The sequence below is a fragment of the Lolium rigidum genome, chromosome 2 (assembly GCF_022539505.1).
Source record: "Lolium rigidum isolate FL_2022 chromosome 2, APGP_CSIRO_Lrig_0.1, whole genome shotgun sequence".
Taxonomy (NCBI): Eukaryota; Viridiplantae; Streptophyta; class Magnoliopsida; order Poales; family Poaceae; genus Lolium; species Lolium rigidum.
This window is the reverse complement of record NC_061509.1, coordinates 183,757,456-183,769,413: the sequence shown is the minus strand read 5'-3', so window position 1 is coordinate 183,769,413 and position 11,958 is coordinate 183,757,456. Positions and strand designations below refer to the sequence as shown.

The following is an 11,958-nucleotide window of genomic DNA, read 5'->3' as shown; positions in this document are numbered from 1 at the left end:
GTTTTAACCTTCGCCATGAACACTAAAAGATAAAGCGAAGAACACATGTGTTCATATGAACCAGCGGAGCGTGTCTCTCTCCCACACAAGCATTTATTCAAACAAAAACAAAAACAAAAGCACACAGACGCTCCAAGTAAAGTACATAAGATGTGGCCGAATAAAAATATAGTTTCAAGAGAAGGAACTCGATAATTTGTCGATGAAGAAGGGGATGCCTTGGGCATCCCCAAGCTTAGATGCTTGAGTCTTCTTAGAATATGCAGGGGTGAACCACCGGGGCATCCCCAAGCTTAGAGCTTTCACTCTTCTTGATCATAGTATATCATCCTCCTCTCTTGACCCTTGAAAACTTCCTCCACACCAATCTCGAAACAAACTCATTAGAGGGTTAGTGCATAATCAAAAACTCACATGTTCAGAGGTGACACAATCATTCTTAACACTTCTGGACATTGCTCAAAGCTACTGGAAGGTAATGGAACAAAGAAATCCACCCAACACAGCGAAATAAGCAATGCGAAATAAAAGGCAGAATCTGTCAAAACAGAACAGTCCGTAATGACGAATTTTAAAAGGGCACCAGACTTGCTCAAATGAAAATGCCCAAATTGAATGAAAGTTGCGTACATATCTGAGGATCACTCACGTAAATTGGCATAATTTTCTGAGTTACCTACAGAGAATTAGACCCAGATTCGTGACAGCAAAGAAATCTGGAACTGCGCAGTAATCCAAATCTAGTATTTACTTTACTATCAAAGACTTTACTTGGCACAACAAAACATAAAACTAAGATAAGGAGAGGTTTCTACAGTAGTAAACAACTTCCAAGACACAAATATAAAACAAAGTACTGTAGCAAAATAAACACATGGGTTATCTCCCAAGAAGTTCTTTCTTTTTAGCCATTAAGATGGGCTCAGCAGTTTTAATGATGCACTCGCAACAAATAGTATGTGAAGCAAAAGAGAGCATCAAAAGGCAAATTCAAAACATATTTAAGTCTAACATGCTTCCTATGCATAGGAACCTTGTAAATAAACAAGTTCATGAAGAGCAAAGTAACAAGCATAGGAAGATAGAACAAGTGTAGCTTCAAAAATTTCAGCACATAGAGAGGTGTTTTAGTAACATGAAAATTTCTACAACCATATGTTCCTCTCTCATAATAACTTTCAGTAGCATCATGAGCAAACTCAACAATATAACTATCACATAAAGCATTCTTATCATGAGTCTCATGCATAAAATTATTACTCTCCACATAAGCATAATCAATTTTATTAGTAATAGTGGGAGCAAATTCAACATAGTAGCTATCATTATTATTCTCATCAAGTGTAGGAGGCATAGTATAATCACAATAAAATTTACTCTCCATAGTAGGTTGTACCAAAAGACCACTATTATAATCATCACAAATAGGAGGCAAAGTATCATCAAAGAAAATTTTCTCCTCAATGCTTGGGGGACTAAAAAGATCATGAAAACCAGGCTTCCCCAAGCTTAGAACTTTCTATATGATTATCAACAATGGTGTTCAAAGCGTTCATACTAATATTACTACCAGCATGCAAATAAGATTTCATAGGTTTTTTAATTTTCGCATCAAACAATCCATGTTTTAAATCAGGAAATAGAATAAGAAGCTCATTGTTGTCCATTATGCCAAACTAGTGTAAACAAGAAACAAAAAGATGCAATTGCGGGATCTAAAGGAAATAGCTTCGAGCACACACACAACGGCGCCAGAAAAATACTTTACCTGGGACCGTAGTATGAGTGCCTTTTTACCTTTCCTCCCCGGCAACGGCGCCAGAAAAGTACTGTTACCTGGAACCGGAGTATGAGTGCCTTTTTACATTTCCTCCCCGGCAACGGCGCCAGAAAAGTGCTTGATGTCTACGGGAGCTTCTATTCTTGTAGACAGTGTTGGGCCTCCAAGAGCAGAGGTTTGTAGAACAGCAGCAAGTTTCCCTTAAGTGGATCACCCAAGGTTTATCGAACTCGGGGAGGAAGAGGTCAAAGATATCCCTCTCATGCAACCACTGCAACCACAAAGCAAGAAGTCTCTTGTGTCCCCAACACACCTAATAGGTGCACTAGTTCGGCGAAGAGATAGTGAAATACAGGTGGTATGAATAAGTAGTAGCAACGAGCACCAGAAAAGTGCTTTGCCCAGGACAAGTAAACAAGCAGTAGTAATGCAACGAGTAGTAACGCAAGTAAAACAGTAAACAAGCAGCGATATCGGTATTTAGGAACAAGGCCTAGGGATTACACTTTCACTAGTGGACACTCTCAACATTGATCACATAACGAGAATAGATAAATGCATACTCTACACTTTTGTTGGATGATGAACACATTGCGTAGGATTACACGAACCCTCAATGCCGGAGTTAACAAGCTCCACAATAATGCTCATATTTTAGTAACCTTTAGTGTAAGATAGATCAAAAGACTAAACCAAGTACTAGCATAGCATGCACACTCGTCACCTTCATGCATATGTAGGAGGAATAGATCACATCAATATTATCATAGCAATAGTTAACTTCGCAATCTACAAGAGATCATGATCATAGCATAAACCAAGTACTAACACGGTGCACACACTGTCACCTTTGCACATGTGCAGGAGGAATAGAACTACTTTAATAACATTGCTAGAGTAGCACATAGATAAATTGTGATACAAACACATTGCAATCATAAAGAGATATAAATAAGCACCTCACTATGCCATTCAACAGTTGAATAAGTATTCACGTGAAATATAGCCTAAGAGACCCACACGGTGCACACACTGTCACCTTTACACACGTGGGACAAGGAGTCTCCGGAGATCACATAGGTAAAACTCACTTGACTAGCATAATGACATCTAGATTACAAGCATCATCATATGAATCTCAATCATGTAAGGCAGCTCATGAGATTATTGTATTGAAGTACATAGGAGAGAGATGAACCACATAGCTACCGGTACAACCCCGAGCCTCGATGGAGAACTACTCCCCCCTCATGGGAGCAGCAGCGGTGATGAAAATGGCGGTGGAGATGGCGGCTCTGGAAGGTTTTCCGTATCGTGGTTTTTCGCATCAGGGTTTTCGCGACGGAGGCTTTATATAGGCGAAGAGGCGGCGCAGGAGGGTCGAAGGGGTGGCCACACCATATGGCGGCGCGGCCGGGGCCTGGGCCGCGCCGGCCTATGGTCCGGGGGCCCGGTGCCCCCCTCCGGTCCTCCCGGGTGTTCTGGATGCTTCCGGTGAAAATAGGAACCTGGGTCTTGATTTCGTCCGATTCCGAGAATATTTCGTTACTAGGATTTCTGAAACCAAAAACAGCAGAAAACAACAACTGGCACTTCGGCATCTTGTTAATAGGTTAGTTCCAGAAAATGCACGAATATGACATAAAGTGTGCATAAAACATGTAGGTATCATCAATAATATGGCATAGAACATAAGAAATTATCGATACGTCGGAGACGTATCAGTTATCTCATTACTTGATATGTTTGGTTTCCAATTATTAAAATGAGATAAGTATTTGAGCTTATGTGTTTTTGGTTGAAGTTCATCAATGAACAATAAGATAAATTTGAGCCTTTGGTTGTGCTATCAAGCATAGATCTTATTGGTATATTGCATGACTTTTTTTTGGATATCATGTTCTAATTCTTATCTATTTTGTGTGTACATGTTTATTTGTGGCTAAATATCTTTGTGATGTTGTATACTTAGAGAAACTTATATATGAGAGATGATACATATTATTTTGATATCTCTCTTTGTGAGAGTCCATATTTTTATTCTTGTTTGTTTCTTTGGTGGCCCCGCAAAGAATTTAGTTATGAGTGCTTGTTTCATTCTATTGCATCTTCACACACTCATATTTGGTTTTAGCACAAGCTTTATTCATACTTTCCAAATCTAGCAAATCCAAACCTGCATAGTATTTAGGTAAACACACATTCTTCCAATTAACTAAATGATATATTTTTTATTATCATTTAGCTCATGCCAAACCATTATTTTCCTATATATAAACATCTCATTTCTCCAGTATTCCATTAGGTGCTTCCAGGAAAAACAACATATACAAATTATGCCTCTCAAGCATGCATTGAGCCGTATTACTTTGTCTCCCACAAAAAAAGCACATTTCCTTCCCAACAACAATTTTATTTGCAAACTTCTCATTAACTGGTCCACATTGTGATTTCACGAGGCTTTTTTCATCTATACACATATTCAAATATTTCATAGGTAATTTTGCATAAACATAAGTGAATATTTTTACTATATTATTCTTCTCTTGTAGCTGTCTCGCCTACAAAGTAGATCTCACTTTTGTTAAAGTTTATTTTCAGCTCATATATTCATTCAAACAAACATGGTGTATTTGATGTTTCATGCATTCTCTAGAATACCAACCAGAAAAAGGATAGTATCATGTGCACATTGCATGATACATAGGCCCCCATCCACCAAGTGGGCACTAAACCATGGATCAGTTCTTATGTTTGTTTGATCATCATTTTTAATCCATCACCAACCACATAAAAGAGAATCAGTGGCAGTGGATTGCCTTTGTTTGGGGCCTAGTATATGTGGGGAAGTAAGGGGCTAATCTGGTCATTAACCTTGATTGCCACTCTCCCACCTTTGACAGATTTCATCATCCAATCGTAGAAGAAATGTCCAAACCCTTTAGCTTGCATCATTTGATGTACGAAATCCCAATTAACTTTATCATAGATTTCTTAATATCAATTTTGAAAAACACCCCTGACATTTTCCTGTGATGAATCTCATGAATTGTGTCCGAAACAAAAACAAGGCCCTCCATTATGCATCTGCCTTAATGAATGTAGTTTGAGTATCAGCAATAGCTTTGTGCATAACTAGTCCCATCTATGAGCTAGTAATTTAACGTTATTGAACAAGCAGCTTGGCCTTGATTTTTTATATCACACTTGCAACTGGTACTTTTGAAATTAGAGTAATGATGCCATGATTAAGCCTCTCAATGTACAATTTGCATTTATATATGCAAGGAATCACATAGCTCTTCCAGGTCAAACTTTATTGTTTCCTAGAAAACTTGCTAGAACTCTGTAGGAAAACATCTATCCCTCCATCTTTATTGTAATTGAGGCTGAACACCGGCCACCTCCTTAATTTCTTCTAGATCAAAAGTTCTAGTGAAAAACAACAAAATTATAACCGTTGCCTAAGAAAATGCCAGATCCCATTCAGGAGAAACTAGAATTCTATCTAATTTCTCAAATAAAGGACCAACCAAATTATTTTCCCATGTGTGTAACGTGCCAATGAGTTTTAGTTATTGTAAACCATTCGGGTTAATGATTGAATTGAACATACGACTCCATTTGGATAGAACACAAGGTTTATTTTTCTCAATGGTTTTCATGATAATATCGAAATCACCACCAATGACCACACCTCCTTTGCACCTACCACAAAGATTGGCCAACTCAACCAAAAAATATTCCTTTCCCTCTGGCTTTGTTAGGACATACACTAAAGTGCCACATCATCTTGGAATGTTTATCCATCCGTAGAATTCTTACAAAGTGATCCACGGTCTCCATTTTTCTACAGCAACATATAAATGTGTATTAGGATCCAGCAAAATCCCATCAAATATCCCAGATGGTACCACAAATTCCTAAGAAAAATTGCCATTGCCTAAATTTTATCAAACCATTGAGAGGAAAAAATGTGTATTATGGTCTCTCCAAGACCAATAAAACTAGCCTCTCTAATAATTTCTCTCACGAACATTTGCTCGTCAGGGTGTTCCACTCCCCTGATATTAGCAAAGCATCCTACAAATGAGATCTTAGGAGCCTACATCTCTTTTTTCGATAGCTCAACCCTAAATAGAGGGGAGCACAATTTAACTATATTGTTGGAAGTTTTAATTAGCGGAGTCCTACAAGGACTAGTATGTAAAATTCCTATGTTTTCATCCTCGCGCTGGCTTATCGTCTGTCACCTTAGTGATCATATCACCATTTTTAGGCCATACTAAGGATTTATCTTTTTTTAATTGTTTCAAACATATATTTTCATACTTTCTCTAAGTTTTAGAAAATAGAAATTAATTTGTTAATACCATCATCACTACTGTCTCTAATTCAAAAAAAGAGAGTAAAGCTAGCAAGAGTATAATCGCTAGTATTTAAAATAGTTGGTTCATGATCAACATTATTACCTAAAATTTCATTCTTTGTCGCAACTCTTTTCGTAGCTAACTCGGTTGTTAGCATCTTGTTGTTCCTTTGGACTTTGACATCTTCTAACTTCAGGTTGAGGTGAGCTAGCTCCTGCATCACCTTGCTTTGGTTTCTCTTTCTTTTTATTCCCTACTGTAGTAATATTTCCATAGTGGTTTAACATTTTAGCTGCAAAAGAATCTTGTGACTTTGGTAAATCTTCCTCCTCTTCTTTTCTTTTGTCAACGTCACGTTGCTATGCAAACTGCTCCGACTATCATAAAAATCCACCAACTCTTCATCAACCACCTCCTCTTCTTCTTTAAATTCATCCATCTTCTCCGCATCTTCTTCTAACTTCTTTTCTTTTTTTGCTAGCCTACCCAAAAGCTCTTTATTCTCAATATGTTGCATTTGGCGGGCAAAGTTTTATCCTTATCTTGCCACTAAGATAGATAAGGTGTTGGCGCAAGGCGTTTGTTGGGCATTGTTTTGTACATATAATTTTGGTAGATGTTAGAAAAATAGATTTTATTCTATTTTTATTAAGTACTCCAAAATTACATGTCTCCTTAGCTTTCTCCCACCTTGATTTTTGTTGTTAGCCTTGCATGCAGGGCGTTGATGGCAAGATGGGGTATCGAAGAAGACAATACATGTAGTGATGAAAATTTGTGGCTATGATATAAGCTAAAATTGCACACATGGGAGATCTCCTTGGTATTCTCAGCAAAACCAATATGATCTATCTCTATACCTTATGAAGCAAAACATCACTAACATGCATTTATGATAGTCTACCTCTACATGCAAGCTATCTACTACATCGTTCATTATTTGAGCCATTCATTTGTCCATGTCATCCTAGTTTTGGAAAAGAGTGAGCACATGTTCACCAACAAAGAGGTGGTTGCATTAAAGATGATGCTCTAACCATTACCGCGAAGCAAATAATGTATTCTGATGCGTGAGTACACTTGCCAGTGTGCTTCCTAATTGGAATTTCCAGCATATTTGGATGTACATGTACCCTTGATTCAACTAAATTTTGGCCTCTACCAAAGGTGCCCAACCAATGGGTCCATCTCACATCTTTTTTTTGGAACCAGGCAGCATTTCTTGAGCTATCCACTTAGGATTGATTTGGAATGCCCTACTGAGTATATATGTGCCAGATCTTAAATGCCACGCCTGTTGCATGTGGCTCTTCCAAAAGTTAAAAAAGATCAACAGAGTTATAGTCGTAGGCTATGTTGTATGTTGGTCGCCTGCAAAGTTTCATAAAAATGTGACCCGCAGAAAGAGGGGATGACATAAGGTAATAGTTGTTATGTGCAATAAATTCACACATCGTTTTTTTTGTGTGCAGGGCATATATAAGTTGTTATATTTTCAGATAAAATTATATATGCATAAGAGACAAATATGATATCCATGGAAAAAAAATCAATTTTCTTTTGAAAATTCAGAAGTGCCCCATGGGACATGGGGTGCATAGACAACTGGCTGCCGATTGTCTTTCTCCCAAGAACTCGTTCACTATAATTCGATTGCATTCGACTTAGACCTAGGTGGGTTTCTATTGCAGCGTTCGGGCCTAAAAGTTGTGTACCCGCAAGCAAAATTCACTTCAGTAGTTCAGTTCTGAACGTCTCATGTCACCAGAGCTGCGTGCGCGCGAGAGTAACAAGCGTCATGCATTTCCCTATAAATACCGGCACCACACCACTCGGCCTCTACCTCCCAGCAGAGTGCTACAAGATGAAGCACGCCGGTGCGTACGCCTGAGCACGTACGACACGAGCTCGATCGCACACTTCACACTACACGCGGTGCGTACGTGCTGCTTCTCTAGGCTCATCGGAACCAACACATCGCGCATCGTTACCACTCCACGGCCGGCCGGCGATCGATGGCTGGTCGGACGTCGTTCCTGGAGGCTGCGCTGCACGCCATGCATGAGCACGTCCGGTTCTCCGACCTGGCCGTGGCCGCCGCGTTGCTCTTCGCGTGCAGCTCCGCCATGGCCCGCCTGACGTCGCGCCGCGGGCCCATGCTGTGGCCGGTGTTCGGCATCATCCCGACCCTCTTCGCGAACCTCGGCGACATCTACGACTGGGGCGCCACGTTGCTGGTGCGCACCGGCGGCACGTTCCCGTACCGCGGGATGTGGGGCGGGGGCTCCTCGGGCGTCATGACCTCCGTCCCCGCCAACGTCGAGCACGTGCTCAAGAACAACTTCGACAACTACCCCAAGGGCGCCTACTACCGCGAGCGCTTCGCGGAGCTGCTCGGCGACGGCATCTTCAACGCCGACGGCGAGGCGTGGCGCGCGCAGCGCCGCGCGGCCACCGTCGAGATGCACTCAGCGCAGTTCCTCGACTTCTCGGCCACCACCATCGGGCAGCTGGTGCACGGCCGGCTGATGCCGCTGCTCCACCGGCTGCAGCAGCAGGGCGCCGTGGTGGACCTCCAGGAGGTCCTCCTCCGCTTCACCTTCGACAACATATGCGCCGCGGCGTTCGGGGTGGAGGCCGGCTGCCTCGCGGACGGCCTCCCCGACGTGCCGTTCGCGCGCGCCTTCGAGCGCGCCACGGAGCTCTCGCTCTCCCGGTTCGTCACGCCGCCCTTCATCTGGAAGGCCAAGCGCCTGCTCCGCGTCGGCGGCGAGCGCCGCCTCACGGAGGCCGCGCGCTCCGTACGGGAGTTCGCCGACCGCACCGTCTCCGAGCGCCGCACCGAGTTGCGCAAGATCGGGAGCCTGCACGGCCGGTGCGACCTCCTTTCCCGTCTCATGTCCTCCTCCTCATCGGGCGCCACCGACCACTCCGACGAGTTCCTCCGCGACTTCTGCATCAGCTTCATCCTAGCGGGCCGCGACACGAGCTCCGTCGCGCTCGTCTGGTTCTTCTGGCTCCTCGCGGGCCACCCCGACGTGGAGGCTCGCGTCCTGGAAGACGTGCGAGCCGCCCACGGGGACGTCAAGAAGATGGAGTACCTCCACGCGGCGCTGACGGAGGCGATGCGCCTGTACCCGCCGGTGCCCATCGACTTCAAGGAGGCGGTGGAGGACGACGTGCTCCCGGACGGCACGGCGATCCTCGCGCGCCAGCGGGTGATCTACAACGCGTACGCGATTGGCCGCGACCCAGCGGTGTGGGGGCACGGCTGCCAGGAGTTCAGGCCGGAGCGGTGGATGAAGGGCGGGGTCTTCGCCGGAGGAGCCGAGAGCCCATTCAAGTACGTGGTCTTCAACGCCGGGCCGAGGCTCTGCGTCGGCAAGCGCTTCGCATACACGCAGATGAAAACGCTGGTGGCGGCGGTCCTGCAGGCGTTCGCAGTGGAGGTGGCGCCGGGGCAGACGGTGAAGCCCAAGCTCAACACCACGCTCTACATGAAGAACGGCCTCATGGTGAGCTTCAGGATCAGGGAAGCGAGCAGCACCACTGCCACTGTGGCTGGTAAGTCTAATCTGAGCGCCCAAACAAACTGTTACTACACATCAAGATGTTGATTTATCATCAAATTTAATTCGCCTGTTTTTCGTCGTTATATATCCTGGTTTTGTGATGGAACAGCTCAAGAATGATGGAAAGCTCCTCATGCCTTGCTTGACAGACAGGAATTGTACAGACCTCTCAAATTTAGCCTTCAGCAATGCAAACAAAGCGATCAAGACGTCCGAGACAAGTACATAATTACTGCCGTATATATATGGCTCCATTTTCTCTCCCTCTCAGTGTGTACTGTACTGTACGTGTGCTTGCTTTCCCACTAATTATTTCCTCCACATGCACTAGGCTAGAATATCCATGTAATGTTCATCTCAGGGTTTAAGAAAACTGAGATCAAATTGGCCAGTTTCATCTGAGACGGCAGCAAAACATAGATGTATCTATGGGCCTATTATTAGTTCTATTTTCAATAAGCAGGGTTATTCGCGATAGAAACATACTCCCTCTGTATCATGAAGATTGCATGAGATTTATAAAAATTCGAATATATTTAGACACTAAATATCATGTCGATACATCTAAATTTTAACAAATTTCAGACAACCTTCGATGGACGGATGAAGTACAAAGAATTCACAATCCAACTCTACGTGACCCACGAAATGTACACTATTTGCCACAGCGCGCGATCGGTGTTGGAACTCGGGAACCATGGATTCGTGTGGTGAAGCCGTATCCGTAATACGTCTAACATTGTTCGCTTCTTCACTACACTATGTTGCCTCGAGTACATACACAAGAAACAGGATTGGAGTGTAATTTTCAGATGTCTTGCTGCTTGTGGTTGTCACACAAACGATTATGGACTCTTTTTTTTTTGAAACCTTTACTGTGGGGGGGTCCCCCACAGTTCCACTTTATTAAGCCCACAAAGGAAAAAGTTACAACAGAGTTATATTTTTAGATAAAGAGAACATATTAATATCAAAAAATACCAATTACACCCAGCTTGTGCAACAAGGTCCTACCCTAGTGTCAGTACAGATGCACACATCTAAAAAAGAGTAAAGAAACTAGGAAATAAAAGTCCCGCTACAGCATTCCAGACCTAGCAACATCAATACAACCACCGTGACAACACCTGAAATACAGACTCTCCAAAAGCGACGCTTCGAAGAAGGAAACAATGCACCAGCGTCGTCGTCGCCCGACCAAAGGTCTTAGGTTTTCACCCTGAAGATAGTCTCCACTCTCAAAACAATGCCTCCAACAAGATCATTGCCAGACACAACCAGTTAAGGCCAGATCTTGGGTTTTCACCCTAAGATGTAAGACTCTGAACTTCACCTGTGCTACCGCCCCCACATGCATACCACTGCTGCGGAGCCCGGAATGCCAAGCAAATCCCTCAGCATCACGGAGACTCGAACCTCCTTTAGCCAGTCCACCAATCCATCCTTCATGATATTCCTTCTTCTGACTTCACCATGGACCAAAAAGTCACCTAATGTCAACACAGAATAGAGCTTCGCGTCGTTCCCCCCGGAACCAAACGATCGGAATAAAAACATGGGTGCGCGCGATCGAATACCAACCGATCCAGCAAACTCCAGGCAAAAGAGTTATATATGGTGAATAGCTCATGTGCGACGTTTTTGCATGGAATTGGATGAGAGGCGACGTTGTTCGTGAAAATAGCTGGCATGCGACGTTGTTTAGGTAGGAAATAGCTCAGGGTCACCCTTGCCATAAAATGGTCGTTAAGGAGTGATAGCGTGCAAGACACACGTCCGTTGGGAACCCCAAGAGGAAGGTGTGATGCGTACAGCAGCAAGTTTTCCCTCAGTAAGAAACCAAGGTTATCGAACCAGTAGGAGTCAAGGAACACGTGAAGGTTGTTGGTGGCGGAGTGTAGTGCGGCGCAATACCAGGGATTCCGGCGCCAACGTGGAACCTGCACAACACAATCAAAATACTTTGCCCCAACGTAACAGTGAGGTTGTCAATCTCACCGGCTTGCTGTAACAAAGGATTAGATGTATAGTGTGGAAGATGATGTTTGTTTGCGAAGAACAGTAAAGAACCAGTATTGCAGTAGATTGTATTTCAGATGTAAAGAATGGACCGGGGTCCACAGTTCACTAGTGGTGTCTCTCCCTGTTATCACCAGAATTTGACCGGATCAGAGGTGGGCCGCGATTACAGATGGGCTTGAAGAATATATATGGAAGAAATACATGAATCGGCCTT

General features: G+C 43.5%; 1 protein-coding gene across 1 annotated transcript; it reads left to right on the top strand.

The window, feature by feature from the left end:
• The first annotated feature begins 8,165 nt into the window (after positions 1 to 8,165).
• On the top strand, positions 8,166 to 9,842 carry LOC124690367 (cytochrome P450 86B1-like). Its single transcript, XM_047223757.1, has 2 exons — positions 8,166 to 9,714; positions 9,832 to 9,842. The coding sequence occupies exons 1-2, from the start codon at positions 8,166 to 8,168 to the stop codon at positions 9,840 to 9,842; spliced, it is 1,560 nt and encodes a 519-aa protein (XP_047079713.1).
• The last annotated feature ends 2,116 nt before the right edge of the window (positions 9,843 to 11,958 follow it).